A 24,033-nucleotide genomic window follows, 5' to 3' on the forward strand; every position below is an offset into this window, starting at 1 on the left:
GCTTGTTGGACGGTCACAAAACGTGATCATCATGAACTTGGGACACTGCAGCTGTCCATCAACGAATCAGTTGCCAAGAATCTGAATTTTGGTTCACGTGACCAACGGGGCACGCTCTGTAAATAAATAAATAAACTGATGTAATTCAAAGATGGGGGAATGGTGGCTCTTTAAGAACTTCCACCTTGCCGTGACGTAATTGTTTTCGAGTTCTGATGAAAAGAGTGTTCAAACTTTTGCACCGGTCGTATTTACCTTAAAAACAAAACCAAAAAAAAAAAAAAAACCCAGAAAGTATTCTGCTTCATTTTGTCCCATGCAAAGGGTGTGGCCCTGTATGTTCACTTAGAAACTCAAGTGAAAAAATGCACGCAGCTGTGACTTCTTTAAAGTTGTGGTTTGGCGGCTGGTGGCCAATGCAATAGCTGAATCAGAGGAGGAGGAAGAGGCGTGGGAGTCAGGGTCAGCATCAAGGTGACCTGGGAGCTCTGAGGGGGAAGAGAGAATGGAGCTGGCAGAGAGAGAGAGCGACGCCACAACTAACTCGCTGAGGAAAAACTCACCATGGCCAACTCGTTGCAGGACAATTTAACAATTCTATTTAACCACTTAAAATAAATGAATAATTTTAATTTCTGCCATTGCCATTTCGCTCTGTCCCTTCTTTTGCACCATTTCTTTAATGATTCCATTCCACCATTTCTTGAATGTTAATGTTGTCATGCAGTGAGTTGTCCTGTGGTGAGTTGGCCGTGGCCGAGTGTCATCTACTCCCCTCCCCTCGTAGCAGAAATCCAAAAGTTTCAATTCTGTTGTGACCTGTCAGTCACCAGCCCCTCCAGCAGCTGAATCGGATGAGGAGGTGGCATGTGAGTCAGAGTCATCCTCAAGGCAATCTGAGAGCTCGAAGAGGGAATGGAGCTGGCAGAGAGAGAGAGAGAGAGAGAGAAAGGGAGGGAGAGAGAGAGAGAGTGTCAAGAGGCAAAGCTTGGGCTGTCCTTCAGCCCCCAGTCTGGACGTGGCTGATGAGGAAGAGGAGGAACAGCCGGGTCCAGTGCCTCTCGCGCGGCTGTGCAGAAGGCAGAGGAAAGGAGAGCAGTGGAAATCTATGAGCCGATCCTTGGGAAGGAAGAGCCACCGCTGCTAGCAAAGTCCCACCCTAGCTCTGGGGATAAAAGGCAGGGGGCGGATATGAATAGGTGTGGCAGACAACTATTTATCTTCTGGACAGATGGTCATGTTAACCTGTGAGAGAAACTTTTTGCTGGGACTGCCAGCATTCCTAATAAAGGAATCTTTTGAATTCACATCAGAGGGTTTGCCGGGTTTGGGGAGCAGAACATTTAAGCTAATCACTACAAGCATAATTTTAAGAATCTCCATTAGATTTTTTTTTTCATCTATTACTAATACAAGTAGTCCTTAACTTACTGTTCGTTTAGTGACTGTTTGATGTTACAGCGGCACTGGAAAAAGGAACTTATGACCGTTTTTCCACACCTATGTCCATCGCAGCATCCCCGTGGCCACGTGGTTTATATTCAGATGCTTGACAACTGGTTCCTAGTTATGACGCTTGCAGTGTTCGGAGATCATGTGGCTATCAGGATTCTGGCAGTTACCCTCCCATTTAAATCATGAGTCTCGAGCCAAACTTCCAAAACTTCAAAAGGATTTCTTAGGAGTGAACATGCCGGCACTGCCTGGGTGTAGCTGACTCTGAGACACATCATTCATTGTCACCCTTGACCCTGGATTTTCCCCCCACCCGCTAGGTGTATCGTAATTCATATTCTCCAATGGGGCACTTCCATAGCTAAGAGTCATCCGTCATGCTCTCCAGTTAGAATTTTGCATGGCAGAAACTTCAGTCACCTAGTTACTATCTTTGAAAACATTTATGGAATGCAGTTGCGGTTTTGCAAGCTGCTGCACTGCTCCCTCCTCCTTTTCTGTTGGCAACTCTAAAAAGACCACAGGGATATTTTATGAGTTGACAGTGATCATATTTTTGCAATCTAAGGACAAGGGAAGCCAGATTTACTTAACGACCATGTCACTAACTTCACAACTGCTGCGATTCACTTAACAAACGTGGCAAGAAAAATCATTAAAAGTGCGGCAAAACTCACTTAACAATTGTCTCACTTAGCCAACATAAATTCTGGGCTCAGTTGTGGTCTTAAGTCGAGGACTACCTGTAGCCCTCGACTTACAGTTCGTTCAGTGACCGTTTGAGGTTACAGGGCATTGAAAAAAGGGGCTTATGACCGTTTTTCATACCGTTGCAATGTCATGTAATCAAAATTGGGACGCTTGGGCAACTGATTCACATTTATGACGGTTGTGATGTCCCGGGGTTGTGTGATTCCCCCTTTTGCGATCTTCTGCCAAGCCAAGTCAATGAGGGAAGCCAGATTCACTTAACAACGGTGTTCCTAAGGGAACAACTTGCCGTGATTTGCTTAACAATGGTGGCAAGAAAGCTCGCAAAACTCACTTGGCAAATGTCTCACTATACATTTTTGGGTTCATTTGTGGTTATAAGTTAAGGACTACCTGCAATTGCTCTTGGGCATCATGTTATTTAGGAATCTCCTCCCTATGGGCCCAGAAGAAAAGGCCCAGCCTTGGTTCTGTCAATTTAATCTCATTATTAAGTGACCTGGCTGAGAGTCCACCAAAAAAACCCGCTTTCTTACGTACTTCCAGTTTCCGCTGATACTTTTCGCACTCCAGCTGACACTGTGAGAGGTTCCTGGAGGTCTCTTCCTGGATTAGCTGCACTCGTTCGCTCTCAAAAGATTTGAGTTTGCTCTGGTGGAGAAGTTCGGCCACTTTGTTTTCAGTGCTCAGCTGCAGCTGCCGGTATCTAAAGCCCAAAGCAAAGCAAAAAAATGTGGCCGCGGCAAAACCAAAACCAAAACCAAAACGATCCATAGAGATTCTCAGTCATCCAGGTTGTTCCCAAAGGTGCTTTCTTCAGGAAAAAGAAAAAAAAAATATATGCTTTTTCTTCAAAGAAAAAGAAAAAAAAGATCCTGAAATGGCACTTTTAAAGGGAACCATGACTTGGATGACTGAGAATCTCTATAGACTTTTAGCTACGCAATCTGGGATGAACACCAGTGATGCGTTTCAAAAATGGTCACCGCCGGTTCAGTGGGCGTGGCTTGGTGTGCGCGCTTTGCACGCATCTACACACTTTGTGCATACGCAGCAAACGCGCACTTTGCGCAGGCCCAGAGGCATTTTGACTCACCTCCTGCAATCCTGCCCTCTCCCTGTCGCTTCAGCAGCTGCCGCGTGGCAATTGCTGTGCCGTGCAAAGCAGCTGCGCTTCAAAAGTAGGACATAAAGGTTAAGTATGGGAGCCTGGGCGGGCGGGCTGGTCCAACACAAGAGCGTCGGAGAGAACCGGTTTGGTGTCCGATGCTCATCGCCGCTACCGGCTCAGCAGAACCGGTCCAAACCAGTGGAATACCACCACTGATGAACACCCTTTGAATGGTGTGGGAGTAGGAATGGATTTATAGAGGAAAAAACTGCAGACTACAGGAACTATTAGCACTACTCAGGTGACCCTGAGGACACAGATAAACCTCCAAGAGCTTCAACGACCAAATCAAAAGGCCAAGCCATTTCTTCCCTGCTGTTATATCATTTTTCAGCTGAGAGAGAGAGGGGAGGGGAGAGGAGGGGGTAAAATTCAACAGACCGTTGATGCTTTGTACAGCTATCAAGGAGTATGGTGGCTCGCGTGGTTAGGATGCTGGGTTGGAGGTTAGCAAGCCCGTGTTTGAGACCCGAGTGATGCGTGAGGCGGGGTTGAGCTCCCGACCTTCGCGTCAGCTGGGAACAAGAAAGAAGCCCCCAACTACACATCCTCTTCACAATCTGCTTTCTTTGGAAGGGGGCTTTCTGGTATCCGAAGCAGAACATCCAGATTCATCCACAATTTTGTTCCATACAGTATCGACCTTGTCAACTCTCAAGCTTCCTCTTTCCACTACGTATTCAAGATGATCAGTGATTAATATTTATATGTATGTCTATAGGTGTGTTATGTCTATATGTGTGTTATGCATTTGTACGCTTTTGAGAGCAGGTAACAGAATTTCATTTTTAATGTGTGTCGGTGTGCCCAAAGGGAAAAAAAAATGACAATAAAGGTGATCTTATCTCTTATCTTATATCTTATCTGGTCATCTTCTGGGTGTCATATGATGAACGGTTGCAAATATTTGGCATGGCTAGTCTAATGAAGAGAAGGACCAGGGGAGACATGATAGCAGTGTTCCAATATTTAAGGGACCAGGGGAGACATGATAGCAGTGTTCCAATATTTAAGGGGCTGCCACAGAGAGGAGGAAGGGGTCAAGCTATTTTCCAAAGCACCTAGAGGCCAGACAAGGAATAATGGATAGAAACTGAACAAGGAATCCCCCAATAGAACAGAAGTTGCCTGCAAAAGTTGTGGGAGCTTCATCACTGGAGGCTTTCAAGAAGAGACTGGAGTACTATCCTTCAGAAATGGTGCAGGGTCTCCTGGTTGGGCGGGGGGTTGGACTAGATCAGTGGCCCCCAACCTTTTTTGTGCCACGGCCCGGTACCAGCATCACAAAATGATCCGCGGCCCGGTACCGGCATCAGCATGCATGACCAAGGCAAGGCAAGGCGAGCCGAGCGACCGGCCAGCCAGCCGTCCCCCGCTTCTCCCTGCCACCTTCAACTCCTCCTTTGTACCTTTTTTGTGCTTTTTTGTGCTTTCTTAATCTCCTCCGCCATCGGGACGGCTCTTCGTTTGAAGCCGCCCCCCCCCCTTCGATGAAACTAAGGCGTGAGGATTCCTTCAGGACCCAAACGCTGCTTTCCAACCGGAAAAGCTAACCCGGAAGCACTTTCTCATCGAAACAAGATGGCGGTGCCCAGCAAACCGGCAGCCTGGTAGAAAATGATCCACGGACTGATACCGGTCCGGGGCCCGGTGGTTGGGGACCACTGGACTAGATGACCTACAAGGTACCTTCCAACTCCGTTAATCTATTAAATTGTTAATCTATGTACCCCCAGGCAACAGTGTTGTCACTGGCTAAGTCTTTCAACCCAGAAGGGCCTTTGTGCTTCTAATATAAGTGCTATGTTATTCAGCTATCAAAGTTTCCGAATATTTCTGAACAACGTTGCATATGACCAGGTTCCTTGCTGAAGGGCTATAACAAGACATCATGAGCACCATCCTCATCAGACAAGCAGAGAACAATGTATTATACTTTCTTCCAAGAGCAAAAATAATATATAACTCTCTCTACCTATATCTGTACAGGTAGTTCTTCTCCTCCCCCCTCAACAACCATTCCCAGATGAGAGCCAACACTTAATGTCTGCTATTTTCTTTGAAGCAGCATTTTTGCTGATCAAAACAATGAAAGTGATTCAAGGTCTTTGCTAAATATTCGGTTTGTTTTCTGTCTGATAATGAAGCACACGCAGTATTCTGCATTTGGCTTCAGTGAAGTCTCTTTCTCTCTTTTTCTTTTCTTTTTTGAGCCACGCAAGGCTTACAGCTCTATGTAAAGCTGTTTATCCCAACTGAGATTTTCCCTCTACTTTGTAGTAATATTTTATTCACGGCAATCACTGCTACCTTGGGAGGAAAAAAAAAAAATAGTCCTTTCTGATGCATTCAGCTGAATTTAGCAACCAATATTTAAAAACGAAAGACCAAACAAAGTAGGAACGAACTCATTTGCATCAAAATGGCAACAGAGGAATGTAATTTGAAATCTTATTAACAGAGTCATTCCTAATCTAGCAGGAGCGTAGGTCCCACCGAAAAGACATGCAAATAATTTAGAATGTGCAGAAACCGCAGTCATAAACGAAAAGAATATTGTGATCTATTAAGTAGAACATTTGTTAAAAGCAGCAAAAAACTCAACTAAAATAAAGAAATGATTCTTTACTCATGGTTAACCTTTGGCAGGACCACAAAATGTGTGTGTCATCTTTTTCTTAAGAAAAGCCTTGTTTTCGGGAGCACAAATGGATGGGGGTTTTAAATGGGCCAAGTATGTTTTTTTTTTTTTTTTTGCAGTAGGGTGGCTGTTCGGTTAAAGGGATGAATTAGTGCATTAAGACACAAATGTCTTTGACTTCTTTCCATCCTGACCCAGGATTGAAGTTAGGTCGAAAAGAGAAGCCAAGCAGTAAGATGAAAGATCCGGGGTGTCAACAAACACACCAGCTAAATATTACATAGCAAGCTTAATAGCACGTTTCTCTCTAAAATGTAATAATTTAATAGTAGGTTTCTCTCTAAAAATGTAATATGATGACAAACAGGTAGTTCTTGACTTACGAACACAACCGAGTCCAAAATTTCCCATTGCTAAATAAATGCTAAGCAAGATCATTGTTAAATGAATTGTTTGTCACATGTTACGACCTTTTTTTGCCACAGTTGTTAAGAGAATACCTGGTAGTAACACAGTTGTTGGGCTTATCCCATATGGAAGGGGGGTGGGGGGGGGAGAGAAAGGAAACTTGTCAAAATGAAGAAAGCTGAGTGTTCTCGTGCCCGAATGAAGCACCTCCTTATCATGATTTTCACTGGAACGGCCTTTGGTGAGCTTCGGTTGGGAAACTGCAATTGCCGAACGAAGGGAAATTCTGTATTTTGAGGCTCTGGGCTGAAGATCTCTCCTCGGCCCAGCAATTCTACTAAAGCCCTGCAGGAATCCCAAATATGCATTTCAAGAAATTCAGTTCGGCTCTCCCATTATTCTAAACAATGGAATGCAACAGCGAGCAATAAAATGGACAGAGGATATCTCAGCAATTAGTCATTTATTAAGACCAAGGCAAATAAAACGCCAAAGCTGCTTTAACAGGGCTATGAGTGGATATATCACTTCATATATGTTTATGGGTTTCATAACATATATTTAAGCGTTGTAGCTCGCCGTATTTCAGAGGCTGTGTATAGAAATAATTTTTTTTTTTAAAAAAAAGGTTTTATAACTGTTTAGATGAAACCCATCATGATCTTTATCTTCCTCCTACAGCAGCCCAATTCTCTGGATCGCATATTCCTTCCTTAAAGTCATTTGTGGTTTCCTGGTGTAAGCTTTCACTTTCTCTCTGATGCCTGGGCCCATCACTCCTTTCCCTCTCAATGAATAATAGAACATAGAACAGAATATAGAATAGAATAGAACAGAACAGAATAGAATAACAGAGTTAAAAGGGACCTTTGAGGTCTTCTAGTCCAACCCTCTGCTTAGGCAGGAAATGGGTGACTCATAGCTAGTCAACATCCAAACCAAGACTATATTTATGGCTAAGACTTGGAAAAGCTCCATCCCATTTATAACAGATAACAGATAATCAGAGTTGGAAGGGACCTTGTAGGTCATCTAGTCCAACCCCCTGCCCAAGCAGGAGATCCTACACGTTTCATAGTCTTTTATCTGACAGAACAGGATTGTGGCTGAGACTTTGAATTCAGGGCTGCACAAGGCTGCACAATACCACAACCTTGTGGTTCCTCGACAGAATGACACTGCTGGACACCCCACACGCCTCTACAACACCCAAATGTGACCCAGGATTGATCTAGCCATCTTCTCATCTGCAAAGGTCTGGCTGAATCTGACATGCGCCAAGACTGGGCATCTTTTCTACTGGAGTTACTTCTTCATCAAAGGCCCTAGCTCAGAAATGAGATCAAGATCAACTTTGGGTAGCCTTGTAGGAACCTATCTTGGCTTAGGAACCTAAAAGTAAGCCAGGAAGCCAGGAAGATAAGTGAAAAGACAAAGAAATCAGCCAGCCTCAACTATTCATATTAACTTGTATCTAAGAGATGCTCCTTTTGCTATTCCAATAAACAGGAATCTGATTCAGCTCTGAAATATTACTGAACCCAAGAAAAGATTCAACTGTATTCAAGTGGTAGCTGTGGTTTATTCCTGTAATAAGTGGGCAGAAAACCCGATGCACTTCCGAGTCTGGACCACAATTCCCTTGACGGGTTATATGGAATGGTTCAAATATCTAGAGGTCACCCTGCGGCCTATGTCTGCTCATAGTTTTGAGATTTTGGGCGCTGATAACATCTGCAGCAGGGTTGAAGCACATGCTAGAGGACTGAAAGTTATTTAGAAAGTAAATAGAAAATACTTTTCCTGAAAACCCATTAAACTCACATGAACCGAGTATCAGTAATCAGAAATGATATTCCCTGGCAATCCCTAACGAAAAGCCAGTCGTTGCTTTAAAAATGTTGATGGCGCCCAGATGTTGAGAGCACACTGCAGGCAAAGCAACAGGAACATCTGGATCGTAACTGAATCGACATCAATCAATGGAACAATACCGAATTCTCAAACTTAAACGGAACGTACAGCACATTTCAGTTTCATAAATCCAACCTTGTAGTTAATGCCAGCAAAATCTGGCCACGTTCCTTTCATTTAGAAATTTTTTTAAAAATAAAGTAATAGTTGTCCTTAATCCTCATCCAATTTTTAAAAGTTTAGCTGCATCTTTTTGAACTGGGTGTGGACTGGAAGGAGAGATATATATTTTGGGGGCACCTGGGACCGGTTCTGTGGAGAAAGGTTCTTCTGTGAATTGATGGGAGGGGGGCCCATAGTTTTGCGTGCTACCCGTGTCCCATGCTTACGCAAGTGGGGCTTCGCTTGTTTGCCTGGCCAGGTTTCTGGTGCACTGGAGACCATTGGGTGTGTGTGTGGTGTGCCAGAAACTTCCGGTCTGCTGCCTGTGAGTTGGTGACCCCACCTTAAAGAAACCCCCCCCCGTCAGGGTTCCAAGTCACAACCCCAAAGCCATCAAAACTCTTGAGGCCTACAGATTCCTCAGATAATTTTATTTGGGATGTCCTATTGGCACAGCTGGTAAAAATCTGACTCTAAAGGACCCCCATGCAAGCCAAAAGCCCAAGTTCTTGCCCCCAGGTCACGTGTCCTCACATGGTCCAATCAGGTCATAGTCCCAATTCCGGCTGGCTTTGGTCCATGCCCTTCCAACACCTGGTAGAGCGTCCTTGGCTATTTTGGCTACACATCCCCCAGCTATCTCTGCCTGGGCACTTACATCTCGGAGGACCTCTCATGGACTATGAATGTTAACATGCTTGTAAAGAAGGCACAGAAGAGGCTGTATTTCCTGTGAATGCTCAGGAAGATAAATCTATCTCAGCATCGATTTCTGTCCTACTACCGCAGCACCATTGAGAATGTCCTGACATACGGCATTCTTATATGACATGGGATCAGCTCCGTAGCGGACAAAAAGGCTCTACAGAGAATCATTCAAACTGCCTGGAATATCATCGAGCTCCAGCTACCAGCCCTGGATGACATCTTCGCATCTCGCTGTTTGAGGAAGTCACACAACATTCTCAAGAGACTCTTCCCATCCTGCTTACAATCTTTGTGAACTGTTGCCTTCTGGCAGGAGATACAGAACAATTAAAACTCGGACCACACGTTTTCTGAACAGTTTTTATCCCAGAGCTATAATTGCCCTTAACGATGAACTTCAATACCACCATCAGTGAGGTATTGGACAGTATTACTTGGTCTGTTGTGCGGATGCTTGTGTGTTTTTAAGGGGGCGGGGAATTTTGGCGGGTGCGGGGTGAGTTTGGGGATTGTCATGTGTGTGTGTGTGTCTATGTTGGGTCTGGTCTGGGTGTTATGTGAATTTCGTTGGATGTGTATACTGTGTATAGATGTACAAGGACAATCAAGTATATTTATTTGTTTTATTTATTATTTTACCTCCTGCCTCATGTTCCCACAGCTCCCCCTGGCCTTGCTGTGGCAATCCTAAAGAGGCTTCCCAAATGGCTTCATGGCTGACACCCCCCACTGCAAGGGCTCTACGGCATAGCTACCTCAGTTCCGCCCACGACTTTTAAGACAGCCACGAATGCCGCTTCAAGCCTGCCGGAACCCGGCACAAGATGTAATCGGACCAAGACCTGCTGTGAAGCTAGCCACAGGTTTTGGAGTGTACTGCAGCCCGAGGAAGATACTTTTGAAGCCTTCCTGGAAGAGTCAACAGCAACTTCCATGCCATAAGGGATTAAAGAGCATGGAAAAAGACAAATGAGCAAAAGAAAGAAAAAAAAAAGAAGAATGAATGTATGTCTACAGAGATTTTGAGTCATCCAAGTCATGATTTTGACCCAAAGATGCTTTTTTTTCAAGAGGCAACTGGACTTTCTGGTTTTTCGTTTGAAGACGTCTTGCTTCCCACCCAAGAAGCTGAAGAAGAAAAGCCCAAGAAGCTTTCTTGGATGACAAGCAAAACGTCTTCAAAGAAAAACCAGAAAGTCCAGTTGCCCCATGAAAAAACACCTTTGGGACATGAAGAGTAAATGTTTTACTGTCTCATTCAGCACGTTTACACATAAAGGAGAAGCCCCGATGTGATGTGTTGGGTTCCACCTTAGTTGGAGTTGCAATGGGGTTCTCGAACCCAAAAGGGAAAGAGAGGAGGAAAAGGGAGGGAGAAAGCTGGTTGCACAGATCAGGCTCCTCGTGAAGAAACATTGACCTCCCCTCCCATGGCCAGGTCTTCATCCTACCAGCCAAGGAAGGTACTTAACTCTTACGTACAGGACAAGCAAACTGGCATGGCTCGGAGTACCAAATTTGGATGCTCCCCACAGCCAGAGAAGAACAGCTGTCCTTTTTCAAAAAATACAGTGCAAAGCCAGCAATTAAATAAAAACCACGATAAATGAATCATAATCGTTATTGAGCAATGTACAACCTTTGTTCCATTTCTTGGGTTAAAGAGAAATAACCATGTGCGTATGGGAAATACATCCCTGGGACTGTAAGCTCGGAGCAGGATTCGTGTAAGTTGCACTCAAGTGTTGAAAAAGGACGGTATTAGTCAAAAACAACAGCAATCATCACTGAATGGAGAGCCATGTGGTAATTATCATTGGCTTTGCCTTAAACCATAGTTAGAACGAACCTGGAAAACCGTCTCCTGCCACCTAGTCTTTATTTGTGAACACCCCTATGGAATCATTTAGTATATTTGAGGAAGGCAAACAAGTAAGTATCCTTGATGTCTTTACTATTATTTATTAAATTCATTGGCCGCCCATTTTACCATAGAGTAACTCTGGGCGGATTAACTTTATGAATTAATAATCTCAGTCGCAAAAGTCACCACTGAGTTAAGATTTGCATTAGCAAAGCACTTAATGCTAAATATACGATCCTTTTAATATTCTCTCTACATAAACTGGAGGAGAAAACAGCAATAAATGCATGTAAGATACATTTGTAAATTTCCTTGAGTATATAGTCCTCATATCTTTCTTTCTTTCTTTCTTTCTTTCTTTCTTTCTTTCTTTCTTTCTTTCTTTCTTTCTTTCTTTCTTTCTTTCTTTCTTTCTTTCTTTCTTTCTTTCTTTCTTTCTTTCTATCTATCTATCTATCTATCTAATCAATATAGATATCTATAAAAGTGAAATAACCCTCACGCCTCATCACAAAATCTCCAGAACCATAAAGCCTACAAACTTGAAATTTGGCACGTATGTTCCTCTTGGCTTCTAGATGCTCACTTGTAAAACACGAGGAAAGGAGTTCTAGTTTTAGTTTCACAGCATCAGGCAGCTTTAGTACAGAACAATTGAGCTAAGCCACGGCCACTGTCTCCTTCTTGCTCACACAGCAAATACTGTTTCACTTTCCAAACAGCCCTCAACTCTCTCACGTACTGACAGGATGCTAGCCAGATGAATACCGATGACTTCTTGTGGCAGCATCCTATAGGATGCAAGAGCTCATTTTGAAACTGGAGGAACACGCTCTCTCAATTGATTGGCAGTCATTCGCCGAGCTTCCACTGCAGCAAACATCTTCTTTTAAGGTAATTTGGGAAAATATGCTGTTTTTAACGGATGCTTTTATCCACCCATCTAAGCCGTCATTATTCTGAAGCCGACTGGACGGCTTTAACTTTTATTTTGAAGCTTGTCTGAAAAACTGCCAACCCTTGTCATTTGGTGTTTTGGTTTTCTGAACTTTTAAGATGAAATCAACCTGCAAGAATAGCTTGTCATAAGTCTGAGGGGCCGTATTTTCCCAAGGGAACATAGATTTGGATAAAAAGGAAGGCAAGGGCCTTGCGTGTTTTCTTTTCAAATTAGCACATCAGTAGGATCTGATTAGGTCTAGATTATTTCTCTGTCAGAGGATGAGCCCGGGACTTTTCAACGAGCAGATCCAAACCTTATCTTGGTGAGGTCTCTGATTTTTTTTTTTTCCTACTGAAAAAAAACAAACAAGCTAATAAATTTACAGGGCAAAGGGAAAAAAAAAACAGAGGGAGAGGTGGAAGGAAGAGTAATGCAGGAGGGGAAAAAAAAAGTGGGGGAATCCTGTTCAGCCTCCAAAATCTGCTGGAAGGAAATCAAGATTTTAAAACATAATGAGAAACAGAGAAAATGCTATTTGAACATCTTCCCTCTTTCCGCCAAAGTGAGAAAGGAGGGGCTGCCAAGTCTTTCTGCAAAAACAGAGAAATCAGCCCTTCCTGGCCTTCCGCCCAGGGCGCCCATCCTGAGGAGGGCCGTTTTGATAGAACATCCTCACCAGATGCTGCGAAGGCCAAACGAGAATTCACTCGCGGGGTTGTGGCATTGCGAGGCTGTGGTTTTTTATTAATTGCTCCCTTCTCCCCTCAGTAAAATTGTCCCTCATTGTCCTTTGAACGGACACCATTTCCATTCTTCAGGTGTCCATTTCAGCATCCATAAGGAAACCTTTCCACGTGTAACAGTGTTTTTCTTCTAGCAGCTCTGTGCACATGCATGCTGGAAACAGGCTCCCTTTGTTCCTCTGCCTCACTGCTGCCAGATTCCGGAGGCTCTGGAGGAAGCACCCCACTCCCAGATGCGCCTGGCATCTCTGTATTGGACACCGGACCCTTGTCTGAGTCCCCTCCAGACTCCAGGGCTGGTCCCCGTTCTTCCCCACTGTCCGGTTCCGCTGCCGTCTCCACAGGTTGCCGGCGAATCACAACACTGTCATTGGACGTTGGAGATCGTGTTGGCATTCCTATTTTCATCAACAGCCCCATGAAAAAATGGAATCACTGCCAGAGACAGTCGACAGTAATTTCTACTATCTGGTGAGAATTATCTTGAGATCTTTCAGGAACTGCAAGTGGTTCCTCTGACTTCCAAATAGCAAAGTTAGAGGGCAGTTAGACAATTTAAAACAATATGGCAATATGTTTGCCAAAATAACAAAACAAGTTTCAAACAAGGCTTGATATTTAGTTTGGAGGTTCTGGCATGTTTGGTATACATCATATGATGATAAAATAACAGCAACAGGGTCCAATAATTCAATCCCCGGGTTGCGTTTAATTACATTAGTGTTAAATTCCTTATTTTTCAGCCACATATTTTTAGAGAGAAAAGATAACCTCATTTTATAACTGACTTAAGCTTTTTGTGTGCATTTGTTTTGAGAAAGCTCGACTGTTATGTGGTTGGAAGACTCCTCCTCCCTTGTGAGATTTATACGCTAAGCAGCAAATTGAGATGAATTACGAAAGGATAAATCCTAAGGATTTTGATTTGCAGACACTTGTTTTGTAAGGATAGATTCTTACGGAGGGGGGGGGGGAGAAGCCCCCTCCATTTTGCACACAAATCATAACCTTACCTCGTAATCTGAAAAGGGAAATGAATGCTCTCTGTGAAATTTATTTCTGTGTGAGAATACATTTGGATAATCCCCTCCTTTGTTTTTCTTCTCTTAATTTAATGTGATGAAATATCTTCTTTATAGCTTATGGGTACAAACCCTGGAGTTATTTTTCCAAATCTGCCCTTTTATTCTGAGCAAGTTTTTTTGGGTGGTGGTGGTGGTGGACTTAGATACACTGTACCTGTATGTATGTATGTATGCATGCATGTATGTATATATGTATGTATGTGCAGTTATGCATGCATGATATAAATATATATTCACACATACACATATATTATATTTCATATACACAGATATACATATACATATTTACATTTTTAAACTGTATAGAGATTATTGTATGGTCTGTTGTGTTTAGTTTTATTTTTCTTTCAATGGTGTTGTCCAGTTTTACTTGTGGAAGAGCACCTCATTTCGTTGCACCCACTTGCGAGTGTAATGACAAATAAATTCTTATCTTATCTTATCTTATACTATATATACATACATATATACATATACATACTTTTGTGTGTATGTGCATGCATATATGTGTTGATAAATAGATATAGAGATAGAGACAGACATCTGTCTTAGATGATCGAGAGAGAGATGGAGATAGATAATTGATAGATACACACAAGACAAATGATTAAGAGAGATGATAGAGATAGATAATAGGCAGACGATAGATATGATAGAGATATGATAGATACACACAAACACATATTTCCTCATTGAATACCTACATCTAGATAATTAAATCTAGATAATTCAAGGTAGCTTATTTATATACCTATCTAAATCTGAACCTTTGGGATCCTGAGCATTGTGCATTAAAATGTAGGCTTTGCCAATGCAGGACTAGAGTGGTCTCTTCATGTTGCTTCCTCCCTTAAGGACTAACCTGTTCAGAGGGAAGGAGAGCTAACACAGCGAACTTGGGCTTCTCTCAACTGGTGGCTCTGAATTTTACAAATGTTCGAGTTGGGCTTTGGGAGGCTTTCAGTTTAGAAGCTCTTTCGCGGTTTCCAGAGTTTTAAGACTGGAAAGCCAATCGTGGCACTGATCCTAGTTGCCCTTCCCAGCCCAAATCCTACTGAAAGTTTGTTGTGAGAAATCTTCTGGGTAAGGGCTTGGTTTCACTCGGAGAGGAAGATGAAATCCTTTGGGAGAGACCTGGAATGTTTCACTCACACTGAAGTTCTCCGCCAAGAACTCTTCAACCTGTATGTCCTGTGAGATCTGCAACTCTTACTGGATGGTGGGTTGTTGTTTTCTTTTGATGAGAAATTTTCTGGGAAAGGGCTTGGTTAAACTTGGGCAGGAAGATGAAGTCCTTCAAGAGACATTTGGAATTTCATACCCACTGAAGGTCTCTACCAAGAACTCTTCAGCCTGTATGTCCTGTGAGATCCACAACTCGTACTGGTTGTTTCCAACTCCCAAGTGGACATCTCAGTATTTCCAATGGAGGCTTGGGCAATCATGTGGCCTTTTCTTTTTTAGCAACCAGTGTGTGTGCTTGGAAAAAGTAACAATAATTGCAGAAAAGCTTTAAAGGAAGAATCACTCCAGAGCCAAATGTTCCTTAAGATTAGACATGGAAGAGCTATGTAGGAAATATGGTCCAACAGTCCATAACTATAAGCTAATTTGCCTTGTGGTGTAACCGGAACAATTTGGAACTGAACACACTCAAAACTGTAGACTTTAGTGGTAGACTTTAGAAGAAACTCCCATACTACCACCTCTGACAATACTAGACAACACAGTATCAACAACAGAGACCTTCAAATTTCTAGGTTCTATTATATCATAAGACCTAAAATGGACATTTAACATCAAAAACGTCATCAAAAAAGCACAACAAAGAATGTTCTTTCTGCATCAACTCAGAAAGCTCAAACTGCCCAAGGAGCTGTGGATACCGTTCTACAGAGGAATTATTGAGTCTGTCATCTGCACCTCTATGTCTGTCTGGTTTGGTTCTGCAACCCAACAGGACAGACACAGACTTCAGAGGATAATTAGGACTGCAGAAAAAACAATTACTATCCAACTGCCTTCAATCGAGGACCTGTATAATGCACGAGTCAAAAAGAGGGCTGTGAATATATTTACAGACCCCTCACATCCTGGACATAAACTGTTTCAACTCCTTCCCTCAAAACTATAGATTACACATCAGAAAACTAGACACAAGGACAGTATTTTCCCGAATGCCATCACTCTGCTAAACAAATAATTCCCTCAACATTGTACAAAGTCTGCACTACTCTTGCTATTAATCTTCTCATCACTCCTTTTCACCCGTCCCCTCCCACTTGTGACTGTATGACTATAACTTTGTCGCTTGTATCCTTAGGATTTATACTGACTGTTTCCTAGGATGATTTAATTGCTTATTGTTCCCTATGACTATTATTAAATGTTGGACCTGATGATTCTTGACTATCGACGAATGTATCTTTTCTTTTATGTACACCAAGAGCATTTGCACCAAGACAAATTCCTTGTGTGCCCAATCACATTTGACTAATAAAGAATTCAATTCTATTCTATTCTATTCTATTCTATTCTGTTCTGTTCTGTTCTGTTCTGTTCTGTTCTGTTCTATTCTATTCTATTCTACTCGATTCTTCTATTGTATTCTATTCCATTCCATTCCATTCCATTCCATTCCATTCCATTCCATTCCATTTCTATTCCATTCCATTCCAAGCTTCTTTAGATAAGGAACACCTTTCATGATGTTCAACGTATCTTCGTTTTTGAAGGTATTTGTCCACCAAGCAACTATTCCGGGTCAGAAAGGACTATGAAGAAAATAAAAACCCAGGACAAACAGGTTAAAGAGTCCTTGGTGAAGAACTTCAGTGGCAATAATTTTTTTTCCAAATCTCTCCAGAAGGACTTCATCTTCCTCCCCATGTGGAACCAAGCCCTTACCCAGAAAATGTCTCACTTTTTCCTTTACCGGCATCATATGTAGACATTTTCCACAGTTGTCTCCAAGAGAAAAAAAAATACTTTCAATCTCCAGGAGCTTCTATCTAGGTTCTGGATTCTGCTTCAAAGGGTCTAGCATGGATAAATTTAAAATCTTTCTGAAGGAGCCACGGATGGAAAACAGACACTATGTACGGCCAGCACAGGATTTTCTATTTATTTTTTTTTTCCAAAGGGTGGGGTGTTCCTTGGGAATATGGTTCTTTGGGGTCAATACTATTTTAGGGCTTATATACCTTTCAAGATGATGGGGGAAAAAGTGACACTGGCTTTCATCAACTGGTCTGCCAGATTTTGGGTGGCTCCAAAAAGGATGTGGGGACTGCCCCACCCCGTTCTATCACACACAGAAGAATGAAAATAATTTCGGGTAGCTGTTCTTTCGATCTAAAAGACAGAGTTTCTTTAGGTCAGAATAAAGACCGGTTAGAAGAACAAGCTTGGTTAGCTCTCAGCCATTAGGTCCCTAAATGACTAAGCTTAACATAAGGGGGACAACTTACACTGACCAGAAAACGAGAGATTCTCAAAACTCATAATCTATATAATCATGGCTACAACTTTATCTTCAGTGCTTTTCTTTCTTTGGCTGCTAGCAATTTGATTCAGTAAAATGAGGACCCAGACTGTTGGGGGTAATAGGCTGACTCTGCAAACTGCTTAGAGAGGCTGTAAAGCACTGTAAAGTGGCGTATAAGTCTAAGCGCTATTGCTTGGGAAGGAAGGAAGGAAGGAAGGAAGGAAGGAAGGAAGGAAGGAAGGAAGGAAGGAAGGAAGTGGCACAGTGCTTATAGTATTGCAGACTGACTCTGCCCAAAGCCAGCAGTTTGATCATGACTGACTCAAGGCTGACTCAGCCTTCCATCCTTCCGAGGTGGGTAAAATGAGGACCCAGATTGTTGGGGGCAAGAGGCTGACTCTGTAAACCGCTTAGAGAGGGCTGTAAAGTGGCATATAAGTTTAAGTGCTATTGGGAAGGAAGGAAGGAAGGAAGGAAGGAAGGAAGGAAGGAAGGAAGGAAGGAAGGAAGGAAGGAAGCAAGCAAGCAAGCAAGCTATAGTGGCACAGTAGTTAAAATATAGTATTGCAGGCTGACTCTGCCCATAACCAGCAGTTTGATCATGACTGGCTCAAGGTTGACACAGCCTTCCATCCTTCCAAGGTGGGTAAAATGAGGATCCAGATTGTTGGGGGCAAGAGGCTGACTCTGTAAACCGCTTAGAGAGGGCTGTAAAGTGGCATATAAGTTTAAGTGCTATTGGGAAGGAAGGAAGGAAGGAAGGAAGGAAGGAAGGAAGGAAGGAAGGAAGGAAGGAAGGAAGGAAGGAAGGAAGGAAGGAAGGAAGGAAGCTATAGTGGCACAGTAGTTAAAATATAGTATTGCAGGCTGACTCTGCCCATAACCAGCAGTTTGATCATGACTGGCTCAAGGTTGACACAGCCTTCCATCCTTCCAAGGTGGGTAAAATGAGGATCCAGATTGTTGGGGGCAAGAGGCTGACTCTGTAAACCGCTTAGAGAGGGCTGTAAAGTGGCATATAAGTTTAAGTGCTATTGGGAAGGAAGGAAGGAAGGAAGGAAGGAAGCTATAGTGGCACAGTAGTTAAAATATAGTATTGCAGGCTGACTCTGCCCATAACCAGCAGTTTGATCATGACTGGCTCAAGGTTGACACAGCCTTCCATCTTCCGAGGTGGGTAAAATGAGGACCCAGATTGTTGGGGGCAAGAGGCTGACTCTGTAAACCGCTTAGAGAGGGCTGTAAAAGCACTGTGAAGTGATTTATAAGTCTAAGGGCTATTGCTATTTCTCTTTACTGATCTGTGAACTGTAGACGTACAGCAGTCCTCAACTTCCAATTATTTGTTTCGTGACCATTCAATGTCACCAGGGCCCTGAAAAAGTGACTTATGGCTGTTTTTCACTGTTGTTGCATCCTCCATGGTCACGCAGTTCAAAATTTGGACACTTGGCAAAACTATTTACGACTGGGTCATATGATAGTCTTTTGCAACCTTTTGACAAGCAAAAGCAAAGTCAATGGGAGAAGCCAGATTGGCTTCATGACCATCTTAACAGCTGCAGGGATACGCTTAACAACTGTGGACACTTTGGGCTTAGTATGTTGAAGACTATCTGTGTTGCCATGGATCTGATTTTTTGTTAAAGGGAGGGACCTTCTCATGATGCCCCTCCTTTCTTCTTGGCTCTAGGTGGGCATGGAAGATGCCCAGGTGGTCACCACACCTCTATTTCTGAAGGTCCAGCCTTCCATGACTATGGCTTTCCTCAAAGACATGGTATGAACTATCAAGAGATCCTGTCTAGGCAGATTTGGGGCAAAAGTTGGGTGATCTTGGAGGGCAAGGGACACCAGCAACCGGGAATTCCTGAGGACAATTAACCAGTGGCACAGCCAGAAACTGTGGGCGCTCCATCACTGGATGTTTTTAAGAAAAGCTCAGACAGCCACTGATCTAAATCGGTATAGGTTCTCCTGCTTGAGCAGGGGGCTGGACTAGAAGACCTCCAAGGCCCCTTTCAGCTCTATTCTATTCTAATTTAGGAATCCTTACAATTATAAACATTTGCATAAAGGCTCAGCCAAACCCGAGTGTTTCTGAGGTTGGGGTAAATGTACCACCTAGGATCAGATTTCTTCTCAACTGCCCTTCTAGTGAGGAACCTGAGGTTCTCCTTTCCTCCTGTGATGCTGGACCATGATTTTGGCCTCGAGTCTAAGGCAGCAGGAGTCATGGTCTATCTCTATCCTGCATCTTTGTAAAGGTTCCTGGGACACGCTCTCCATTTTTACCACATATCAGGATACTTGTTGGTGTCAGATAGAGCCTTCGTTCCTTAGCCATATGCCAGATTACTCATGGGCTCCATTACATAACATATTCAAGCCAATGGCTGTGATCCAAGAGGAAAAACCTGGCTGGGGGAAAAAAAAGATTATGTCCAAAGATGATTTTCTCAAGAGGCAACTGGACTTTTCTGATTTTTCTTTGAAGATGTTTCGCTTGTCAAGAAGCTTCTTCAGCTCTGACTGATTGGTGGGGAATGGAAGGATTTATACTCCTTGCAGACAGCTGGTCCTTTGCATCCTTTTAGAACAAGGGTCTTCAAACTTGGCAAGTTGAAGACTTGTGGACTTCAACTCCCAGAATTCCTGAGCTGACATGACTGGAGGAGGAATTCTGGGAGTTGAAGTCCACAAGACTTAAAGCTGTCAAGTTTGAAGACCCCTGTTTTAGAGCAGCTGTCTCAAACTCAATTTACCTGGGGGCCACTGGAGGCAGAGTCTGGGTGAGGCTGGGCCGCATAAGGGATTCCACAAAAAACGTTAAAAAAATATCCTCAAATCCGGCACTAATATTATACTTTCATATCACGGTGGGGGCCACAGAATATTGTCCTGCGGGCCGCAATTGGCCCGCGAGAATGAGACCTCTGTTTTAGAGGGTCATTGGAGCATTTGGAGGTTTATCTGTGTCCTCAAAGTTGCCTGAGTAGTGCTAATGGTTCCCGTATTCTGCATTTTTTTTCCTCTGGAAATCCATTCCTACTCCCACGCCATTCCAAGGGTGTTCATCCCAAATTGTATAGCTAAAAGTCTGTAGAGATTCTCAGTCATCCAAGTCATGGTTGTTCCCAAATGTGCTTTTTCAGGATCTTGTTTTTGATTTGAAGAAAAAGCACCTTTTCTTTTCCTGAAAAAGAAAAACCCTAGCCCTCTAAAAGGATGCAACTGACCAGCTGTCTCTGCAAGGAATACAAATCCTTCCATTCCCCACCATCCTGTCAGAACTGAAGAAGCCTTTTGGGTAAAAAGCTAAATGTCTTCACAGAAAAACCAGAAAGTCCAGCTGCCTCTCGAAAAAGCACCTTTGGGACAACCATGACCTGGATGGTTGAGAATCTCCATAAAGAATATTCTGATTTTCATTAAAAATATTCTGATTTTCCGTCCCCACCTCCTTCAGGTCAGCCTCTTGGTAGAGTATCTGAAACAAACAGCAATAGCTCTATCAATAGCAGTTGAGAGTTTTAGACCGCTCCACTTATAGCAGTAATTCAACACAAACTGGTGATTGGATTATTGGATCAGGGTGCTGTTGTTTTATCATGTGACATGTACCAAACATGTCAGAGCTTCCAAACTAACCATCAACCCTTGCTTAAAACACTTTTGTTATTTGGGCAAATGTTAACCCAACCTAACGTTGCCATATTGTTTTAAGTCAAGTTTGTACGTGGGTCCGTACCGGCGCATCGCTCGTGCAGCCTGGTTCTGAATAGGCCACGGTAGTGGGCTGTGGCCCATGGGTTGGGGGGGCCTGACTTATAACGCTCTCTGAGGGTTTACAAAGTCAGCATATTACCCCCTGTTCTGACCGAAGCCTCATTCAAATCAAATAAACACAAAGTATATATAAAACCAAAGTTTTTTTTTAATGCATTTCTGTGAATTCTGTTCATTCACAGCAAAGAGTCCTTAAAACTAACTGTCCCAGATAAGAGCACGCTCTTTCAAGCTTACGAAAGGCTGCTCACAATACAAGATTAACTACGGAGAAGTATTCCAAATCAAAAATCTCCAAACACGAATCAGAACAGACAGGACTGCCACGAGAACTTGGGAGTTGAAAGAACTTCCTTGCTTCTTGCAAAGAAGCCAACCCCGAAGGCTGGCTTTTATCCCTTATGGGAGCAGCCATCACCTTGTAGCCTTACTCCCGAATCGCCCGTGCTGCTTCACTTGCTCTTTCCTTCGAGTAGCCGTGAACGCACGTGCACTGGGCACAGGCACCCCTGGGGTCCTCTGCTTCACCGCTGCCAGACTCCACAATCTCCAAAGGCAGCATTCCTGGCCCCATCCCTGCATCACACGCAGGGCCCTCATCCGAATCCTCGCTCTCAGAGACCTCAGCCGTCCGCACCTGCTGCCAAGCGAACCACAACAACCCCCAACAATATTGGTCTTAATTCATTTCTTTTTCCAGTTTAGGATGCAAGCAGGTTATTGTTGTTTTATCTTCCGGTTACAAAGTTCTCATTATCATCATCATCGTCATCATAATCATCACCATCACCCCCACCCCCACCGCTGTGGGTGGTTCAGTAGACTGGAGGGAGAGACAGACACAGACAACAGACAGATAACACAGACAGACATACTAGCTCAAAACCATCCTAAAACAAACCAAGAACTGGGCATGTCTAGTCTAATGAAAAGAAAGTCCAGGGGTGACCTGATAGCAGTGCTTCAATTTTGAGGAGGTTCTGCAAAGGCAAGTGGGTTCAAACAGTTTTCCAAAGCATCGAAAGGCAAAGATGAGGAACAATGCTTGGAAACTAACCAAGGAAGGAGAAATAAGAACTAAGGGGAAAAAAATGTCTAACATTTAGAGCAATCAACCAATGGAACGTCTGGCCTTCAGAAGTTATGGGTGCTCCGTCAGTAGAAGCTTTCAACAACAACAACAAAAAAAGACCGGACAACCATTTGTCCACAATGGTATACCGTCTCTTGCTCGAGCAGGGGGTTGGACTAGAAGACCTCCAAGATCCCTTCCATTATTCTATGTTAATTCAGGGAGTTTCTCTGGTTGAAAACAGCCCAGAACCTGAGGTCCCAGCTTGCCCTCGGAAGTTGTGGGAGCGCCATCACTTGAGGCTTTCAAGAAGAAATTGGACTCCCATCTGTCAGAAATGGTGTAGGGCAGGGGAGTCCAACCTTGGCAACTTTAAGACTTGTGGACTTCAACTCCCAGAATTCCTCAGCCAGCTTTGCTTTACAGTTCACAGGTCGTCTGTACGTCTACAGGTCCCAGCTTGCCCTCGGAAGTTGTGGGAGCGCCATCACTTGAGGCTTTCAAGAAGAAATTGGACTCCCATCTGTCAGAAATGGTGTAGGGCAGGGAGTCCAACCTTGACAACTTTAAGACTTGTGGACTTCAACTCCCAGAATTCCTCAGCCAGCTTTGCTTTACAGTTCACAGGTCGTCTGTACGTCTACAGGTCCCAGCTTGCCCTCGGAAGTTGTGGGAGCGCCATCACTTGAGGCTTTCAAAGAAATTGGACTCCCATCTGTCAGAAATGGTGTAGGGCAGGGAGTCCAACCTTGGCAACTTTAAGACTTGTGGACTTCAACTCCCAGAATTCCTCAGCCAGCTTTGCTTTACAGTTCACAGGTCGTCTGTACGTCTACAGGTCCCAGCTTGCCCTCGGAAGTTGTGGGAGCGCCATCACTTGAGGCTTTCAAAAGAAATTGGACTCCCATCTGTCAGAAATGGTGTAGGGCAGGGAGTCAACCTTGGCACTTTAAGACTTGTGGACTTCAACTCCCAGAATTCCTCAGCCAGCTTTGCTGGCTGAGGAATTCTGGGAGTTGAAGTCCACAAGTCTTAAAGGTGCCAAGGTTGGACACCCCTGGTGTAGGGTCTCCTGCTTGGGCAGGGGGTTGGACTAGATGACCTACAAGGTCCCTTTCCAACTCTGATTATCCGTTATCCCAGGTTCCAACAACCACATCATATTTCTTCTTTTCCTTTTTTTGGACCACACATGGTTTTTCAACACACTTCTTCTCTAGCCACCATCCATAAGCCACCTTAGGAAATGATTTCTGCAACTGTGCACCCAGAGAGCAATGTTTCCGACTGATGTAAGATATTGATTCGTTCATAGAGAGAAAAAGACCGACCACGTAACCGAAAGCAGATTCTGGAACCCTGCAACAGCCAGGGCTATTATTTTATACTCAACGCGAAACTTTTGTTTGCGTTTAACAGACAAAGCAAGTCACTTCCCAATCACCGGTCGGGAATAAAGTTATGATAATTGTACTTGACTAGAAAATTGGGTGTTAGTTACACTCTTCATCACAAGATTTGCCAGAGGCGAATTCTCCACCATTCAAGCTAGGCAGCATTCCACCGTCTTTGTATAAACAAATATGTCCAAGGGCTTTGGATCCTACCAACGCTGGTAACCAGGGTCTGTGCAACATAATGCGTTTTTTGTCTTGGGGATTCCTTTCAGGCATCACAAACGTGACCTCATGTGGGCAAATGTTATTTATTAATGTGAATGCATTTGTTATGTTATCTCCTTGGTTCAGGATGACTTAAAAATTAATTTTAACACTCACTCCTCTTCGTTTCTGCTGCCTTCAGTGAGCTCAAGTATTTTTAACACCGGCGTTTTGCTCTCTTAAAACAGAAAGGGAAATTATTTCCCTAATTATTAGAGC

General features: G+C 43.4%; 1 protein-coding gene across 3 annotated transcripts in view; it reads right to left on the reverse strand.

Annotated features, from left to right (window-relative positions):
• PIBF1 (progesterone immunomodulatory binding factor 1) overlaps positions 1-24,033 on the reverse strand; it is a 95,949-nt gene that overhangs the window by 36,746 nt on the left and 35,170 nt on the right. For all 3 annotated transcript variants that reach the window (XM_026705317.2, XM_087938022.1, XM_087938021.1), the window contains exon 11: positions 2,707-2,872. In XM_026705317.2, coding sequence (XP_026561102.2) covers positions 2,707-2,872 — 166 coding nt within the window. The remainder of the gene's footprint in view (positions 1-2,706; positions 2,873-24,033) is intronic.

This window comes from Pseudonaja textilis, chromosome 8, assembly GCF_049901715.1.
Source record: "Pseudonaja textilis isolate UNSWEBS1 chromosome 8, rPseTex1.2, whole genome shotgun sequence".
In the NCBI taxonomy this organism is placed as follows: Eukaryota; Metazoa; Chordata; class Lepidosauria; order Squamata; family Elapidae; genus Pseudonaja; species Pseudonaja textilis.